Below are 20,933 nucleotides of genomic sequence, written 5' to 3'. Positions count from 1 at the left end.
CTGGTAGAGATCGAGCTAAGTCCAGATGGGGAACTCTGCTCTGGGGCTCTTAAGTCTCCTGACTTGCCCTCAGGTATCAGGCAGCAGCCTGAGGTACCTCTTCTTCCTGTTAGTGGTTCTGGAGAACAACTCTGCAGGGAGCTGCACACTGGACCTGCTTATCTATCTATCTATCTATCTATCTCTATATATATATATATCTTTATATACTCCCCTGGTCAGGTGGTAGCACCTCTCCAATCACCTTCCAACTGGCATTACAGAAAAATCATTGGGTAATTACATATCACATTTAACTGATGCCTTGCCAGGCTGTAGCTACATTAGCAATTACACAATACTCCAAGTTCTAGAAACTTCCTAGAGACGTGACCAGTCTCCCTAAAAGCTCATGACGTGGAGATGGTGCACTTTGCAACTACCTTCCTGCCTATGTATTGGCAGGGGTGTTGCAAATTGTTAGGCACAGATCCTCCTCCTTCAGACCCCTCTGTCCTCCTCCAGAAGCTCAGTGCAATTTTCTGCAAAAATTGTTTGGTGTCTCTTGTGGATATAACATTCCCTTTGCTGCATATTTTGGTGAATATACACATGTGATATCTGTTTGATCTCCTCACATCTTACTGTTTTAGGAAAGTATATTTTCTTTATATAAGTATCTGGATTTGTACATATTTTAGAGGAAAATTTGAATGTTAATTGCCAAGTGCATCGCCTGATTGTCTGCTTTCAAAATTCTATAGGTTTTATGGCACCTTTACTTTTTATTCTGTTTTATTGCTATATTTTGCAGGTTGTGACTGTCTTAAAATGTTTTGGCTGAAAAGCTGATATCTAGTTGTTACAGTTTTAGTGATATTATGTGGATTTATTTTTGTGAACATATCAATATTGGACATTTGTGACCTCTACACATGTCCATCTATTACATTTAGGAGATGTGAAGGTAAATATTTTCTGTTTGGAGCACATTTTTTGCCATCACAGTAAAATTTTAGGTATTTTTAATAAAATATTTCAGTTTTGAATCAAAATTGCATGAAGGCACCTATGTCTATAAACTCTTTAATGCAATTTTGAAAAGGGGGAAAATTTCTGCTTTCAGAAAATATGTGGTTTGTTGGGTTTTTCTTTTAATTCTTTTTGCTGTAATTTAGATTTTATTTTTAAACGTCAAAATTGTAAAAATTGCTCTGGTCAATAACTCGACAAAATATCCAGAAATGCCTGGCAGTGAAAGGCTTAATACCCCTTGGTTGAATTCTTGGGTGAAGATGCTTATCATCTATCTGTCTACTTATCTATCTCCTATAATCTGAGCATTTATATATCTCACTTTTCTCTATTTATTAATCAATCTTCTTTTTCTCTTCATCTTTTCATATTTATCTTCTATCATAATAATTGTAAATAATAATTTTTTATTTATATAGCACACACAGATTACGCAGCGCTGCACAGAGTTGCCAAATCAGTCCCTGTCCCCAATGGGGCTCACAATCTAATCTACCTACCAGTATGTTTTGGAGTGTGGGAGGAAACCCACGCAAACACCAAGAGAACATGCAAACTCTTAGATGTTGACCAGCGCTGCAAGGCTGTAGTGCTAACCACTGAGCCACCGTGCTTCCATCAATCTCCCTATTATCTATCTCCTATAAAATTCTCCCATATAACAGTTTGTTTTACCATGCTGTCTGACTGTGACTGGTCATAAAATAGTTTTATTTTGGGGCCCCACTTTTAGTTTTGCCCAGGGCCCCACTTTGTCTAGAACCGGCCCTGTCTGGTTCACTAATAGTACACGAGCGGCCGCACCATGTACTGACTGGAACTGGCAGGGACTTCCTATTGGGGCAGTGTCTGAGCCTCATTCCCGTAATATTTAAAAATAATAAGAATGAAGTTGCACCATTATATGACTATAGCAGTGTATGGTCAGTGTGAATGGGTGAAGCTAAAGCACACCCCATAGTTACATTGTTTCTCTGACTTTCATATTCTACTTGAGTTACTTTGGCTCAATACTTTTGCTATGCAATATTGGATGGTGGGTCGATTATTATTTGCATAAATGAATATATATGGGCAGTAAGATTATTGTCATTGTGGTCATGTCCACACTGCGCTCCAGCTATAAACTGTGGCAAACTGAGAGTGGTGATCCCAAACAGGACTACAGCACCAAAGTTCACCAACGAGGGCAGTGGTGGCGAACCTATGGCACGGGTGCCAGAGGCGGCACTCAGAGCCCTTTCTGTGGGCACTTAGGCCATTGGCCCAGCACACCAGACAAGACTCAAAGAATTTTCCTGCAGTTCCAAGCAACTTATAAGATGCTGCTTTCAGTCATATTTTGATACTTACTTCGCTACTTAGGAAGAGGGAGAATGAGTAGACAGGGGAAAATTATTTTTGGAGGAACTCCTGCTGGCCCCATGATTCTCTATGCACAGAGGGACACTGGAAAGAAGCTAAAATTATGCAAATTTTACATCTTTCTACTGTGTTGCTGTCCTCAGAAGGCCAATATGATTGAAAGTTGTTGAACAGGGAGCAATAAGTTACTGCTTTAATTTTTGGTTGGTACCTCACGATAAATAAGCAGTGTCATCACTGAACTAGGGTCTAGATCAAATTTTTAAAAACCACATTCCGACCAATCCCCCTAAATATGTTGCTGCTTTGAACACACGTCTCATATATATATATATATATATATATATATATATATATATATATATATATATTTATTAGTGGTGTCAGCCATTTCCTTGAAGTTGAAAGCACAACCTGTGGTAACACTAAATTATGCAAAATCTGTGTTTAATGCCAGTGTCCATGACTCGGCTATCAATGGCGCTGTGGCAAAATGTCCACAAAACGTATTTGAATAAAGATTGAAAGACGAAAAAAAAACTCCCGATGTCACACCCACTGCAGCAAAGCGTGAGGGAGGTCCCGCCTCTAAGGCCCCGCCCATATGCCCCTCCCCACACACACCCAGCGGGCGGGAAGGCGTCAGCCAGGCAGCGCCTCACACAACCACCGACCGAGCGGCAGAGAGTGAGAGTCCCGGCTATCACCTCGCCCTCAGCACCTCAGCAGGACAACACCCGCGGCGGCGGAGGCAGAGAGAGCCAGCCCTGCAAGGGACAGCGCCGGGATATAGTCTCTCTTGACAGCAAATATGGCGGCTGCGGCTGGGGCCTCTTCAAACCCCGGAGGGGGACCAGAAATGGTGCGGGGACAGGCATTTGACGTGGGCCCGCGGTACACTAACTTGTCGTACATCGGAGAGGGAGCCTACGGCATGGTGTGGTGAGTACAGGGTGTCGGGTGTGTCCCTGTGCCAGTCCCGGGCCTGCACCCTCCTCTCCCCTTACTGTCACTACCCCTCCCTGTGTACACACAGCACTGCCGCGGCTCCTGTGCACGGGGCTGCGTCTTTTCGGCCTCTCCGGGTGTCCCAGTGCGCGGCGGTGGTCAGTCCCCGGAGCACTGCAGGCTGCCTGTCACCGCATGATTGATGTCTGCGTTCACACTGGCGCTAGGCTTCCGTTGTCATGAAGCGTTATTGATCTTCTCCTGGTAAAATGTCATCATGTATGAGTGGGATTTGCCTTGTGAGCTCCTGTCAGTGCAGGGGATCCATGATACCGCATGATGTCTCCTCGTTGTGCGCCAAGCCCAATGGAAGTATGTGTGGAGGCAGCAGCAGCCCCTGCGGCACTGTGTGTACACGGCCTACAGGGACACTTCTCATCAGCACTGGATATAGAGGGACTCATTGTATACGGACGTAAAACACACCTTTCTTAGTATTATTCTCACTGATCAAAGCCAGGTTATTAGTTGTGTCCATTCTCTTACCAGGTTCTATGAAAAATAACCCAAGATATGGATTAGAATGTGTTGCTAATTGTTATGTCCGTGTCACCTTCTAACCAGCCAGGGATCTAGCCTAATGAATTTGTGTACAGCGGATTTCTCTGGCAGATGGATAAGAATATATTCACACCGCGTGTTAGTCACTGCAGAGGTTTTCATGAAATCACTACTCCCCAGCTGCATGTGAATAATCCCTGACACAATCTAATCTGTGCTCTGGTGAAGATTCAGCAGCGTCACCTGCACACTGTCTGTGGGCTCATAACACAGGGTGACAGGCTTGAAGACTAAGTACTATGGTGGCTATAGATATACTGAACGTGAAGCCTGCAGGGGAATTTTTTTTTTTTTTTGTATTCCTGAATTTCAGGACAACAGACTTTTGGGGTCATTGGATTTTATAGGTATTTACAGCAACTTCAAGGCATTAGCAATTTTTTTCTTCCTCGTACCATTATAATCCTTTCTGCAGCTAAATGTTGTGATTCTGCTAATGGTCTGGAGGATTCCTATTAAAACTGATCTTTTACCATTGTCAGCAACTCTAAGAGCTCTTTCAGGTGGCTACTGTGTTTGTCCTTAAATCATGGGTTTCACAGACCAAGCACAGTGCAGGGGTCAAGACTCTAAACCTAATCATGGTTTTATGATGCAAAGATTTTCTGCTTCCCAACTAGACACTGGAAGGGAAGCAGGGACTGCTTGTATCATGCACCACTGTGATGCCCAGAATCCACTCCCCTTTACTGTGGTCATCTGTGAAATTTGGTGATTCTCTTCCACAGTCCTCTAACACTCAGATGAGTTGTTATGGCTAGTACCTAGCAGCTGACAGCAGGGGGCCATATTGTAATCTTGGAAGATGAGACTATCATCACTGTCTGTTGGGGAGCTCTGGGGTCTAGAGGAAAAAAAATCCAGTTGTGCTGGTACTGGTGAATTGCTACCTCTTAAGTGTTGTAGTTGGATGTGCTGAAAGGTCCAAGGGAGGTAAAGTTACACGGTGGCCTTAATGGTCTCCATCAGGAGAACGATTCCCGACCCTAGTTAAAAGCCTCTCACTCAGCCAAACCATTACAGTACTGAGGAGACCCAATCAGGTCGAAACAGTGCTGCTACAGGTTGGAGTCTGTTCCTTCTGGTTTGGTTTTAATCCTGAATCATGTTATAAGGCTTCTTGTAGGTAATTGGTTGATATCAAGGTAGCTGAAAGAGGCGTGGTTTTCCTTATCCTATCCTGGAAACTTTGCATGTTTTCCCAGAATCCCCCTAGTGGAGCATCCATGGCTATAAGACTCCACACACCTACCTGGTGGCCTTAATTGGCAGTCTCCGTAAGGAGAACTCTTACTTCCTGACTGAAAGGTCTTAATTGGACCATCTTACAACTTTGTTCACACCTTCTTTTCCTTTTTGTTTTGTCACTAAACCTTTAATAATGGAGGTCTAACAGAATGCCCATTGGTTTCACTGGACATTTAATGGTCCCTTAGTGTCTTTTCTTCAATTCCGTTAGTGCTTCTGTTATTTGTCCGTAAAATTGCATGGGAACTGCAGCGCAATTTTTTTTCCCCACTCGTGTTTCAAATCACTAAAGCATTAATGCAAGCCATGAAAACTCCCTTGAGATAAATGGACATTTTAAGAGATTAATTTGACCTCTGTTATTATTGTTTTACCTACAGAAGATAATAAGAGGTCTGAACACATGTGAACTACTTTAATGTTAACTATAAGTGAACTTTCCTGATTCCTTCATTCTGGCACCATCTGTCCAATTTTAACTGTTGATGGGTTATATGCCCATCAGGTCACTACTGCAGCCAATTGTTCACCTAAGTGGTTACACAGGGTACATCAGTGTCTTTTAAGAGATCATAGCTGAGCCCTACAATTGGCTGCTGTGTTCTCTGCAAGTTACCTGGCAGCAGCCAGAAAGACCTGCCTGTAGGGTACAGGTAAGTTTATTGTGGTTCTTTGAACACTAAGGGTTCATTCACACGCAGTATGCCTGCCTTGCGCTGGAGGTGAGGAGGAAGTGACCCCTCCTCCCTCCGTAAAAAAAAAAACCAGCGGCGCATGCTCTCCTATCTTTTTGCGGTGCGGGTTAGTGCCACACGTGTGGCACTGTACCACCACCGGGCTGCCTTTGCCGTCTATGGGGACGTCCCCATGAACGGCCATGTGAATGAGCCCTAAGGTGAATTATACTAGCTTTGGGAGTAAGACCTCCCTTTGAATGTATACCTTGAATTTTTAGATCCTAGTATACCCAAATATTCACCAATCATGCTCCAGGGTTTGAAATGAGTATTTCAATACTGGTCAATATATATTAGTACTTATTTTTGTCATTGACAAACAGTATATGCTACCCAAGTTTAATTAAACAAAAAAAAGGCAAATGTAATATTGAGTGAAAATCTACAGATGTAAGAACCCATGTAACAGTTATTTACATTTAACTGGCCTCGGTGACCATTGTTGGTTTGGACTAAGATGAGCCTGGATATGAGCAGGTGTCTATTCTACATCATTGTAGACTTGGTCCATGTTTAGGACCTGTCTGCATATAGTCTATACCAGTGATGGCGAACCTTTTGGAGACAGAGTTCCCAAACTACAACCAAAATCCACTTATTTTCCCGTGAAGTGCCAACATGGCATTTTAGCAGTAACTTATTGCTACTTGTTCTTCCACATCTTTCAATTGTATCAACCAATACAGTTGAAAGAAGGAGAGCAAATTCAGACTCTCGTTGAAACTTCTCTCCAGGGTCTCTCTGTAGAGGAAAAATGGTTGTTCCAGCAGGATTACCTCCAAAGACATTGCAGTTCTGTCAACACCACCTCCCTTTTCCTGCAGTTCCTAATGGCCAATGAAGTGTTGCTTTAAAATAGTGCTGAGAGCAGCATCTCATAAGTTGCCTGGGACTTGGTGGATTTGGTCCTATTTGGTGAACTCTGTCCTGGGGTGATGGTCCACAGAAATGGCTCCGATCGCCATAGGTTCACCACCACTGGTCTATACCTTCTATTACTTCCTGCATGTTGAAGATGTGGGGATTTTTGGACAATACTGCTAAAACAGCATTATATATTAAATTTATAGGAAAGATTCCATATAACTTCCCTGGATTTTCTCTGTCTAGGAATCCGCTCCATGCCTCTTCTTTAAATGTATATAGCTACAGATATATAGTTATTGATTGGAGCCACCCATTTGCCATAGTAATAGAAAGGTAACAAGTTTAACTAACTTTCTCAAACTATAGTATGCCCTTCCACCCTCTCCATAGTAGTATATGGCGCACAGCTGCATATTCCGGCATGTCCGATCTTTCTCACGGCTACTAAATAATACAGTATCGCACGTGGGCTGCACCGTACTGTTCCCGTAGGGAACCATGCGCCTGTTGCTGTTTATGGGGGACGTAAATGAATGTAGCCTAACACTTATGTAAGTGGATGTTAATCATGACTGGTTCCTTTTAAGGGAAATATTGTAATATTGCATTATTATTACATTGCATAGGCATAGTGGTGTTGTAAAGCTTTTTCCTGTTTTCTTATACTTTTCAAATTTTAACTTAATCACAGCAAACTTTATTGCTGTGGGTGCCATAAATATTGTTTTGGTTGAACGTTCTAGTAAATTTTTGTATCATATAGTATGTTGATATGCCATTATTATAGGGGGAGGAATGCTAACTTTCAATAGTGGTAGCTATGGTAATCCCTTCTGATCTCCAATGTACAGCTCTCTATGAAATATTAGACAAGCATGCTCAGCATTATTAATTTGGAGACTTTCCGAATTAGGGTTATTGTGACATGAGAATTTTTTTTTTTTAATGAAACCATGAAGAGCACAACCCTCATACTGGTGCAAATATTAGAGCGTCATGTCCTGATGCTGGGATTTTGAAAAGTTCTGACGAATTGGGATTGCTCCTCCCCTGGTCTTCTCAAATTGTGTATTCTGAAAAACCCAATAGCATCCAGCCTTATCCGATAAGGGTGTTGCCTACCGCACCGTTGTGTATGAAGAACAAATTAAATGACTGTGTGTGTGTGTATATTTTAATTTTTTTCAAATCATGCAATTTCCAAAAATTTGAAAAGTCGTTCTCTCTGGGTATTGGGTGGTTTAAAAAAACATTCTTGCCAATTCTTTGCCAATCTTAGCCATTGCCTTGGTTAGTTTCCAGGAGCGTCAGTTTGCCGTAGTGGCTGTTCTTAACCTGAAATTGGTTTTACTTGTCTATAAGGGTGATGGCACACATGGCATTTTGAATGTGTTTTGGCCCGCTTTCAAGCAGTCCTTCAAAACACACATGCATTTTTCACCAGTTTGAATTAAGATAATTGGTCAAACCTTTAAAAACGGATGCGGTTTTTTTTAAATGGACGACTTAAAAACGGGCCAAAACTGTGTTCAAACCGCCACGTGTGCCATCACCCTAAATATGTGGACAGTAGGTAATTTTTTTTAATTTGGTTGTGGGTGTGTTTGTTAGGGATGCTGTAGTTTTCATAACTATAGAACCGAATGTTTGCCAAATGTTTGTGATCTGTGGAATGCACTACATGTCATGTCTACACTGGTTTTCTTGCAAGACCTACTTGTGTCTGCCTTTCAAAGCATGTCTCCATCAACCAGATTTTAGATTTTTTTTTTTTTCTTTTTTTTTGTTTACAATAACCAATTAGACACCAGTGTCCTTAGGAATATTCCTCTTTATGAGAGGAACTATACCAAAATCAACATATACTCGTGTATAAGCTGTTGTTTTTTTTTTCAGCACAAAAAATGTGCTGAAAAACCTCCCCTCAGCTTATACACGAGTCAATAAAAAAACAAAAACTTCCATACTCTCCCTCCGGAGGCCCGGTGGTCTGAGATCTGCAGCATGGCGCACAATATCACGTGACGGTGTCGCCGCTGATGCCATCATCAGCGGCGACACCGCCACGTGATATTGTGCCCCAGCCGGCAGATCGCGTGGACACGTATCTGCCGGCTGATACAACACAGAGAAGACCGGCCGTGCGAAACAGAGCATCAGTAAGCCGCCTGTAGGTGAGCATGGAAGGTTTTTTTTTATGTGCTTGGCGAACGGGGCTGGCTGTATACTCAAGGGGGCTGGCTGTATACTCAAGGGGGCTAAGACCAATGCATTTTCCACCCTCGGCTTGTACTCGAGTTAATAAGTTTTCCCAGTTTTGGTGGTAAAATTGGGGGCCTTGGCTTATACTCGAGTATATACGGTAGATCGAGCATGATAAGGGGTACTTGCTGTTGGGTCCAGGCGCTGTGACTGTGGTAATCTTCTTATACTTGGTATCCATGGCCTCCTTCCTTCTAAAAGCAACTTTTAAAATTATGCTAATGAGCCAGAAGGGCCCTGGGAGTGTTACCAGAGCCCCTCTGTGCTACAGAGTCAGAGGCTATTACTGGTTTGTTAGGTGTACCACACCTTTAACACTTTCATTCTGATATGTTCTAGTTTTTGAACGCCTAAACTTTGGATTTTTGCCACCTATAATCACAATTCTGGTGTCATATGAAAAAAGATCTCCCCTTTTGTTGGGTTCCAGGTTTGTGTTTCTAGGTGCAAGAGGACCAGAGATATTCACTGTAAAGGGAAATCTGCCATCAAAATCCAGCATGATAAACCAGGGGCACTCATAGATCCGGGCACAGTGACTGTGGTAATCTTCCTATATCTGGTATCCATGTCCTCTTTCCTCCTAAACTTTTAAAATTATGCTAATGAGCCTAAGGTCCCCTCAGTGATGTTTTTCACAGGCTGTTACAATGAGAAGAGCAGGTTTCCTCTCCCCCTGCACTTCCTGCTAGATTACACAGGAAAAGGAGACGGTGGGTGGGTGAGAAATGTGCTCATTGTAACAACTGGAAACGCCACCTATAGAACCAATCGGGATCATTAGCATGATTTTAACAGTACTTAATATGGATGTATTTACATGACATTAGTTACATGACGTATGAGGGTTTTTTAAATTTTTTTTTTTTAATAAAAAAAATCATGATAAACATTTCCTGTGTAGAAGCAGAATAAAACTGCAGTTTTATTTTCTAAATTTGTGGTTTGCCCTAAAATATAAGAAATGTGATAACATGTACACTTCTTTTTCTTATTCCTCATTTTAAAGAGCATTATTAGGGCTTATTTTTGTGGGATACGATTATGTTTATACAGGCAGTCCCCGGGTTACATACAAGATAGGGTCTGGAGGTTTGTTCTTAAGTTGAATTTGTATGCAAGTCGAAACTGTATATTTTATAATGGAAGTTTTAGACAATTTTTTTTCTTTTGCCCCAGTGACAATTGGAGTTTCAAAATTTTTGGTGTAATTGGACCAAGAATTATCAATAAAGCTTCATTACAGACATCTTACAGCTGATCATTGCAGTCTGGGACTATAGTAAAGCATCCAGAGAGCTTCACCAGAGGTCACATGGGGCAGAGGGGTCTGTCTGTAACTATGGGTTGTCTGTAAGTCGGGTGTCCTTAAGTAGGGGACCGCCTGTATTGGTTTCATCAGACTTTGATTTAAAAAAAAAAAAAAAAAAAAAAAATACTTTTGGAGGTTATACACTCTCTAAAATTATAAATATTTTTTATATAATAGTTTCATATTCTTAATTTTTTTTTTTGTCCTCCACAGTATGGGTAAAATAAGACAATATCCTCTTATACAAGGTTGTTATGAACCTGACAATTGAGGGGCGTTCATTGTAAATACATTTTCTAATATAAATACAATTTACAGTTAATAGGTTTTAATTTTTTTTACATATTAAAACCTAATAAAATTTTAATAAATTTGATATCCCTAATCGCACTGACTAGAGTATAAGTAGAGGGTGGGAAATGCATTGGTCACAGCCTCCCCAGTGTGTATAGCCTGCCAGCCCCTGCCCCGGTGTGTATAGCCTGCCAGCCCCTGCCCGACAGATCGCACAGAAGATATATAGTGGTCGCCGGAAAGGTGAGTTTGGGGTTTTCAGCACATTTTTTTTTGTGCTGAAAAACTAGGCTTATACTCGAGTATATATGTATATAGCAAGCCCCCGTGTACTATATAGCCTGCCCCCAGTTTGTGCAGTGGCAAAAAGAAAAACAAAAAAACTAAGTACTCAGCATTCCAACAGCTCGGGCAGGTCCTCAGGTCAATGATGGGGCCATCAACGCAGCCTGGCCGGCGCACACTGTTGTCACTGTTGAAGACCTGTGGGGGGCGCCAGAAAGGTGAGTTGTGACTTTATTTCTTTTCTTTACTCGAGTACAAGCTGAGTTTGTTTTTCAGCACTTTTTTTTTCTGCTGAAAACTGCTGCTTTACTTGAGTACATACGGTACCGTATTACGTCTCTAGAGAATCGGCTGTGTAAATTTGTATTTATTTGGGAACCAGGGCTGTGGAGTCATTTGTTGTACATTGTCGTACTGCTCAACTTTAATGGGCCGCATCAGTAACTAGCACAAAATGCCACCCCAGAAATTATAAATATCACAGGACAGCAATGAATACCACCCTAGCAATTAAACACTGCATAGAAATTGGATAATGGCACTGGAGACCCCCCAGAGCAGATTATGAAGATGGTACTAGACACCCCCAAGAGGAGCAGCAAGTGCGGAAGTAGTAAGGACGTTTAGGCCCATAAACGCTTCCATCAGTTATACAAGCTTTCATTACATTCATCGTCAGCAGGGTGCAACTGCACCTCAGGGCTTGACAGGCTGAATGTGGCCTGTCGGCGTGGATTGTGGATCCTCTTCGAGGCTTTTAGCTGTGATGAATGTGGCTGCACTTTACATCCACACTCGGGAGAGAATCTCAATCGCTACAGGTCAGATGAAAATGAAACAGAAGGAATATGCCGCAATTGAGTGACCAAGAAAACTGGGCTATGGAGATGGAGACAAAAAAATTGGCTTACCAACTCCACAGCCCTGGTGGAAATGGTCCTGAAAATCTAAAAACTAATGGTGAAATCTGGTGCTACCAAAGATAAGTGGAGTCAAAACCAAAAACAACCCTTAAAAATGGTATGATCACTTCTAGATAACTCCCATGTAATGAGTAATGGAAAGGGCCTAGGTCAGTAGTTTCAGTTAAACACAAGCCCTCCTGACAGCCTGATGTAGTAGGGCCTACCTCTAATCCAAGCTGACGTTTATGGCACATGTTGTGGGTTATTAACGGGCAGATCAGAAAACTGGTATGGCCTAATACATGCCCTCCAATGTGTTTCATGAAAATAAATCTTTAAACCAAGTTCACTCCAAACCAGAGTGGATGAGATCCTCACAATCATTTACCTTTCAACAAACTTTCTTATTTTGCCATGGTAAAATTCTGAAGTGCCCATTTTTTAAATTTGTTGTTCAGGAAATTGGTAAGGGACATTTCTGGTGGTCCCAGACTTAAACCAAAATCAAAGCCTAAGAATTGCATAAAACTGAAGAAGTGATCACTTTGTTCAGTGGAAAGCAGAGACCTGTTTATCATCAGAACTTGACCAGAGGGATTTGCTGAGTTTGTGGCTTCTATTACAAACCTATTTTTACCCATTTTAAAATATCCCATTATTCCCTTATGCAGATGAAATTCCATAACTACTAGTGAAGTATTACTGGTACAAAATGGTTCCAGGTATCAAGCCCATTGGGGAGCATCATAGTTGCCTAGCGACTGCTTACGCTAGAGCAATTACATAAGCATGCTTGTTGTAAATGTGACTGCATTTCCTATATGTAGGATTTGGAATAAATCATATTTGTGTGGTCCTGTTGGCAGATGGTTATGGCAAAAGCTACATATAGGTTGCACAATTTTTTTTGAAACATACTCCCCTTTCCATTAAGTAGTATATTTAGCTTTATTGTATTTTTCAATAATACATATACTTCATAGGAGTTTAAAATGGCTATTTATGTAGGCACCCAGACCAGGTTTTTTTGAGTTTTATTAAAATTTACTTTTCATTTTATTACATTTTTACAGGAGTTAGCAGGGAGCACATTGCTCCCTGCTGTTTTATATACATATCACATGTAGCAGTGATTTACTGAGAAAAGCCCATTAGATGACTGTCACCAGTTACACAGACATGCAGAGTGGATGCACATGGCTTCTTCCCTGTATGCCTATTAACCCAGTCTGCTTCTTTGGGAAAACTGGGGTTATCACTGAAGTCACTAGATCCCCGCCCGGGTGCGACTTGTTTTATCGAACACTGTCACAGTAGAGGAATGGGCTTCTGAACCTCATAATACTCATGCACACAAGTGTTCCTTTCCTGAGAGTTCTTTGCACAAACAGCGGTTATTTCATGGCCCATTTGACTTCTGTTGTACAATGCACTGTGAATGTATCCATCACTGGGAACATGCAGACATGCCGCACTGCAAAATATAGGGCAGGTCTTATTTTTGCCCATCTTTTTATCCCAGGCAGTCACTTTCGATGGATGTCATACAGGCCACAAACAATGGGACACAGGACCCACAATGTAAATTCAATATAGCATTGTAAATGTGGCCTAATACTGCTGTTATACAGCTGACACCCACTGTGTATGGATATAGCAGGAGTTGTGGTGGGATGGGATAAAAGTTAAGGGCCTTTGTTCCTATTTCAGCGTGGACACGTTTACATTATAAAATTTTACAATATACTTTCCAGATGAGTTTTACATTTTGTTGTGCATTTCCCAACCTCAAAAGGCATAATGTGTGGCTTTTTAGTGGCACCATTTAATATTCCATTCACTGTACTTTGAAACTGGAAAAGTATTGCAAATTCTGTCAAATTTGACTGTTGTCGGCTTTATTTTGACAGCTTTCACAGTATAGTCAAAATAACATAACAATAAATTCTTTTATCCCTTGGTCCATGAGAACATTGAACTAACTAATTTCTATAGGTTTTATATTTTAATACTGTTAAAAAGTGAGTATTTTGGCAGGTACAACCACTTCCTAAGGAGGCTAATGATTAACTCTTTCCACACACCTAGAAAATATTTCCCATGATAATTCAGCTCTGCGAGAAGATTAAACCATCTAGGGACTGTTTGTAAATATATACAGTAGCTAAGGAAGTATTCAGACCCCTTTAAATGTTTCACTCTGTTTGGAGCCAATTGGTAAGATCAGAAAAGTTATTTTGCCATAAAGCCCCAACAGGTGGTAGGCTGCAGTGATAGTTGACTTTGGAACATCCTCCCATTTCCCTACTGCATATCTGGAGCTTAGACACCGTCTCTGAGCTTCTTGGGCAGCTACTTGGACCTGATGATTCTCATGTGCTGTGACATGCACTGTGAGCTGTGAGGTCTTCATTAGGAAAGTCACACTCCTATCTATACAAGTCCAATCAGTTTAAACACAGCTGGACTCCAATGAAAGGGTAGAACCATCTCAAGGAGGATCAGAAGGAAATGGACAGCATGTGAGTTAAATGACTCACAGCAAAGGGTCAGAATACTTGCCACACTGAGACATTTCATTATTTCTTGTTTAATAAATGTAATTTTTTCTGTCAAGGTGGGGTGCAGATTGTACATTAATGAGCAAAATAAAGAATTTTTTTTATCTTGCCAATTGGCTGCAATGAAACAGAAAATTTAAAGGGCTCTGAATACTTCCTGTACCCACTGTATCAAAAAAGCATATGGAACTGGCACCATCCTGTGGCTTGTAAAGACTGTTTCCTATTTAAAGGAAATCTAGCATTTGCTACTATGCAAAGCTTTGATATGAAGCTTTTATTGCCAGTTAGAAGGAGTTAATGCAGCAAGTCAATATTTGGAGTGTTGACCCTTCTTCTTCAGGACCTCAGCAATTCTTCCTGGCAGCTCTCCATCAACTTCAGGACCAAATCCTGACTGATAGCCGTCCATTCTTGCACCATCAATGCTTGTATTTTGTCACAATTTGTTGATTTTTGTTTGTCCACCCGTCTCTTGATGATTGACCACAAGTTCTCAATGGGATTAAGATCTGGGGAGTTTCCAGGCCATGGACCCAAAATCTCTGTTTTGTTCCCTGAGCCATTTATTTATCACCTTTGCTTTATGGCAAGGTGCTCCATCATGCTGGAAAAGGCTTTAATGATCACCAAACTCCTCTTGGATGGTTGGGAGAAGTTGCTCTTGGAGGACATTCTGGTACCATCTTTATTTGTGGATGTGTTTTTGGGCAAGATTGTGAGAGCCGATTCCCTTGGCTGAGAAGCCGCCCCACACATGAATTGGACATTGACATTTGTCTCAGGTGATTTGCATAGAAGTTTACAAATTGATTTTTTTTTTTTTTTTTTTTACAACATTGAAGCCAAGAAAAGCAAGAGTACCATGTACTTGCCTTAAAATGTAAGGCTTTATTTAGGCCATGCGGGGATAGTCAGCATGCCAAACACGTGAATGACTGACCATTTTACAAAAATTGCACTCCTTACATGGAGGGGGATAATCTATAGTGACAATAACTTGGTAAAATTTTATAATTGTGCAATTTTACAAAGTTGTCATTATAGATTGTTACCAACGGGGCTTCCGTAACCAGCGGTACGGTAATCTACCACTCATCTGTTTGTGCTGAGGTTGCGGAGTCTACGTGTCTCAGTAGTACCGTATATACTCGTGTGTAAGCTGAGATGTGCTGAACAAAAAATTGTGCTGAAAATCCTCAACTCTGCTTATACACGGGTCAATAACAGGAGCCCAACACTTAAAAAAAAAAAAAAACTTGTATACTCACCTTCCGGTGAACCCCGATGCCTGTGCGGCCCCCCGATGTTAGCGCGGCCCCTCTTCTGTCTTCCGTGCCTGTCTTCTTTCGTCCGTAACAGCCTACAGGGCGCGGCAATGTTTCTTCCCGGCCGGTGCATAGTATGACGTCAGCAGTGGCCGCGTCATAGTATACGCCTGCCAGCCCTGCAGGCTGTTAAACAGAAGAAAGAAGACAGAATAGGAGCCGGGCTGTGCATTGGAGGCTGGCCTAGCTGTATACTACTGGGGGGGGGGCAGGCTGGGCTGGCTATATACTACTGGGGGGGGGCAAGGTTGGGCTGGCTATATACTACTGGGTGTGTAACCAATGCATTTCCCACCCTCGACTTATACTCGAGTCAATAGGTTTTCCCAGTTTTTGGTGTTAAAATTGGGGGTCTCGGCTTGTACTTGGGTCGACTTATACTCTAGTATATATGTGTGTGTGTATGCTTTTTACCATCCCCCACTGGGCAAGACATTGTACTTGTTCTGCCTTCTTTTATTCATCATCAGATTCACAAAGGAAGATATTTCTTTATAGAAGTATATTACAAAGTTTACTATTTATCTGCACTTCTGATTTATACAATGCTGTTGAAAGTTTAGTTGTGTTATAAGACATTGTAATGAATGCCGGTGGAAGTAATGTTATGCTGTGACAAATTATCTCTATCGTTGGATACAATGGTTTCATTAAGTGTTTTCTAATGGCTTGCCGCACCCTTTTATGTTTGCTGGCAGGGCATGTAGATATGTCTTGTAGTTTAACTTTGACAATGTTAAATATTAACATTTGGCAGTGCAGGTGCTGCTCCTGAATTGACTTTATAACAGACTTTTCTGAATGTCTGTACTTTTTTTTTTCTATATCTATTTTTTTTTAAACAATTTTAAAGGGGTTATCTACCCCATTATGTAACAATCAGATCTCGCATGGATCGGCTCCTTTGCTGTTAGAGCCAAAACAATCTTAGCTTTATCTAACATGCCTGATCTGTTGCTCTAACGTGAAGTAAGCCAGAGATTTCCCTCAACCACTCGTCCCCCTACCTCAGTGATGGCAAACCTTTTGGAGACTGAGTGCCCATACTACAACCAAAATCTGCTTATTTTCCCGTAAGTATTGCTACCTGTTCTTCCACATCTTTCAATTGTATGGCCCCCCCCCCCCCCCCCCCCCCCCCCCCCCCCCCCCCGAGGCAACCAATACAGTAGAAAGAAGGAGAGCAAATTCACACTCTCTGTAGAGAAAGAATGGTGGGTACAGCAGGATGACCTCCAAAGATATTGCAGTTCTGTCAACACCTTCTCACTTTTCCCACAGTTCCTAACAGCCAATGAAATGTTGCTTTAAAATAGCGCTGAGAGCAGCATCTCTTAAGTTGCCTGGGACTTGGTGGATTTGGTCCTATTTGGTGAACTCTGTCCTGGGGTGATGGTCTGAGTGCCCACAGAAATGGCTCCGAGTGCCACCTCTGGCACCCGTGCCATAGGTACGCCACCACTGCCCTACCTATTGGAAATGAATACATTTGGCTGGGGATTTAGAGAACCTTGAATGTGCTGCTGTTGATTTATTAAGCCTAATGCCAAGTCACCACATATGATTGGTATTTAGCATTCTGATTGTTAATTATGTGACATTAAATGTAGTTTTTACAGAAAAGTAAAATAATGCTATTTCCAACACCACTAATAAAAACAGCACTGATGAACTGCTAATGGTAGGAATATGATTTTATTTGCCCATGAAATCTGCATTAGCCCTTGTGGTTGTTATTTATATACCCGTGTTTAGAAGCACAAACCCTGCATAGTATCGGTGCACAAAAAAAAAAACGCCTAAGGCTGCATTTACAAAAACGTGTCCCCAGCGTCCAGGCACACGTCAGATGCGTTGGAGAGGAGGGGGGATGAGCACTGCTCACCCCTTCCCTCTCCATAGAAAAAAGTGCCGCACGGCCAAAGATAGAGCATATTCCATCCTTTTTACGGCTACTGTACAGTGACCACACGTTGTGCTCACCGTTCCGAGCCCAGACCCCATAGGCGCCTATGGGGGACATATATGTGGACGAAAAACTTGCAACCGCTTGTACGGCGCCCATACGATTGTGTGATTGTAGCCTAACGTTTTCTTCTACTTGTTGATTTCAATCATGCAGTATCCCAGAATAAAGCTGTATCCCTGACTGTCTTCTACCATTATGTAATGTTGCAACAATAGATTAGAAAACCTTGGATCTCGCATTTGCGAATGTACTGACTGCACTGTGTTCCAGGCTGGTGACATCAATGAGTGGGCTGACGGTGTCACTGAGAACCTGAAGTTTATCGAATTGAGGTAGTTGTCAGGTGGTTCCCCAACAATCCCTTGTTAACCAGGAGCACCTGGAGACCAAGACCTGCTAGCGCGGGAGCAGCAAAAACTGCAGCGATGTCTATAGTCAGCGGGTGGTCCACATAGTTGTTTTATGTTCATTTTGAGTTAATTTGAAAATAAGAATAAAAATTATTATAAATTTATAAAGTTAAAACTTGCCTTTTTAACTAGCTCTGTGTCCCGAAAAAAACACAGCAAAAATTTAAAGGCAACATGCAAAAAAACAAAAGTTATGACCCTTAAAGTGGTGCTTAGGAAAATTCACTAAAAATACCTGTTCACTGGAGCCTTTTCAGGCCGCATCAGTAAGAGTTAAAGTCCCATACAGAGAAAACCCTGAAGCTGTCTGTCATTACTTTACTTTACTTTTTAAACATTAGAACCTTGAATTAACACATGTAATATACCTGAATAGAATACACAACATCATTAAGTATTCTTACATTTTAAACCTAATGAAGGGTCGTGAACTACAACCCGAAATTTCACAATAAAGAGAATCCAGAATTTTGTTTTACATTTTGGATTGCTGTCAATTGGAAAATTATGTGCTGCCTCCCTAGCATTTACACAATCGGTGTTACTTTTATTTTATTTATTTTTTTTAATTTCTACTAGTTGCAGTAGGATTTTGAATGGCCGTACTTTTGCGCTGCTTCTCTTTGATAGTTTGAATCTGCACTTTCTTCTCTTATTGATCTATATTTAGGAGAGATGTTTGTTGTGTGATCTGCCTCCTTGAGCTGTGTGGGGGTATGTAAATGTACTAATAGCTGTTGTCAGCTCACTGTTCAGTTTCAAGTTGTAGTCAGAATGGTTGCATCTGTAAGTCTACTGCTTTTACATTTTTGTGTGCTGTATTAACCCGTTCACGACCCGTGACGTAATAGCACATCACGGGTCGGCCGCCGGTGCATGGAGAGGGCTCAAGCGCTGAGCCCTCTCCATAGCCGGTAAGTCTTTGCACATTGTGTTTTCCCGCTGATCGCCGGCGGCTTCAAAAAGATGGCGGCGCCGCCATCTTTTCGAGGATCGTCGCTCCCCGTGACGTCATCGGGGAGCAGAAATCCGTCGCCATGGTAGCGTCGAGTCTCACGAAGACCCGAGGCTACTTCGGGTTAACTCATGCATTACAATGTGCTATTAGCACATTGTAATGTATGAGGAGTAAAATCTGTAGTATGGCAGTATATGATAGGATCGTACAGACAACCTAGGGTTAAAGTACCCTAGGGAGTCTGAAAAATAGTAAAAATAAAAAAAAGTTTAGGGGTTTTTTATTATAATTTTTTTTAAACTCAAATCACCCCCCTTTCCCTAGAACTGTTAAAAATATGATTAAACAGTAAAAATCATAAACACAATAGGTATCGCTGCGTCCGAAAATGCCCGATCTATCAAAATATGATAACGGTTTTTCACTGCATTTAATCCCGTAACGGAAAATCGCACCCAAAGTCGAAAATGGCTCTTTTTTGTCATTTTAAAAAAAGAATTAAAAATTCTATTAAAGTGATCACAAGGTCGTACAGTCAAATCCGCAAAAAACGACACCACCCACAGCTCTGTACACCAAAGTAAAAAAAAAAATTATTAGTGCCAGAAGATGGCAAAATCCCCCCAAAAAATTTTGTACAGGAGGTTTTAATTTTTTAAAATGTATGATAACATTATAAAATCTATACAAATTTGTTATCCCCGTAATCGTACCGACGCAAAGAATAAAGTAGACGTCATTTGGGGTGCACAGTGAAATCCGTAAGATCCAAGCCCACAAGAAAACGGCACAAATGCATTTTTTTACCAATTTCACTGCATTTGGAATTTTTTCCCCCGCTTCCCAGTACACGGCATGGAATATTCAATACCATCTCTATGAAGTGCAATTTGTTACGCAGAAAACAAGTTATCACACAGCTCTGGACATGGAAAAATAAAAGTTATGGATTTTTGATCATGGGGAGTGAAAAATGAAAATGAAAAAACAAAAAAGGGCCAGGTCCTGAAAGGGTTAAATGACCTATCGTATATACTCGTGTATAAGCCGAGTTTTTTAGCACAAAAAATGTGCTGAAAAACGTCCCCTCGGCTTATAAACGATTCAATACAAAAGTAAAAATTACTTAGTCTAAAAACATGGTGTGGGATTAAGCCAAACCAGTATATCTATTCCAGAAGGAACAGACTCCCAACTGTAGACAGCACTGTTTTGACCTGGTTGGGTGTCCTCAGTGACCCTAGTCTCTCACACAGCCAATCCAGTTCCCTACACTGTACTGAGGAGACCCAATCAGGTGGAAACAGAGCTGTCTACAGTTGGGAGTCTGTTCCTTCTGGAATAGATATACTGGTATGGCTTAATCCCACATCATATCTTTAGACTTCTTGTAAGTCATACTTGGTGTTAAGGGGGCTGCCTTTCTAGGTAGCAAAAGGAGGTATTGTTTTCCATTAACACCTTGGAAAAAGTTTTTGCATACTTCCCACTGCTATAGTAGTACATAGAGCACAAGTAGTGATCATGCCCCAGTTCTTTATTCACACTGGAAACTTGAGGGAGTTCTTGAGTTTCAAGTACAAGGTTTAAAGAGCCTTGGGTGGTTTTTACTGTGTTTTGCATCGCATTTGATTACATTTGTGATGAAAAGGTGTTAAAGCAATCCTGCCGCAAACAAATTTGTAAATTAATCAGAATCCCAGACATTTCAGATGGTTTATGCTAGTCTTACAGTCCCATTCGATGTACCCCCTCTGAATGTCACCCAGAGGTCACAATAAAAATTTTTCAGAAGGATAATAATACTCCTTTCAACATTTTTGAGTATTTTTTTTAACCGAGGCGGAGT

At 41.4% G+C, this 20,933-nt stretch overlaps 1 protein-coding gene across 1 annotated transcript in view; it reads left to right on the top strand.

Annotated features, from left to right (window-relative positions):
• The first annotated feature begins 2,965 nt into the window (after positions 1-2,965).
• MAPK1 (mitogen-activated protein kinase 1) overlaps positions 2,966-20,933 on the top strand; it is a 30,061-nt gene continuing 12,093 nt past the window's right edge. The window contains exon 1 of the mRNA XM_072144556.1: positions 2,966-3,321. Within this exon, the coding sequence (XP_072000657.1) occupies positions 3,191-3,321 (131 nt within the window). The 5' untranslated portion in view covers positions 2,966-3,190. The remainder of the gene's footprint in view (positions 3,322-20,933) is intronic.

This window comes from Engystomops pustulosus, chromosome 1 (genome assembly GCF_040894005.1).
Source record: "Engystomops pustulosus chromosome 1, aEngPut4.maternal, whole genome shotgun sequence".
In the NCBI taxonomy this organism is placed as follows: Eukaryota; Metazoa; Chordata; class Amphibia; order Anura; family Leptodactylidae; genus Engystomops; species Engystomops pustulosus.
This window is presented reverse-complemented; position numbering and strand designations above follow the sequence as displayed.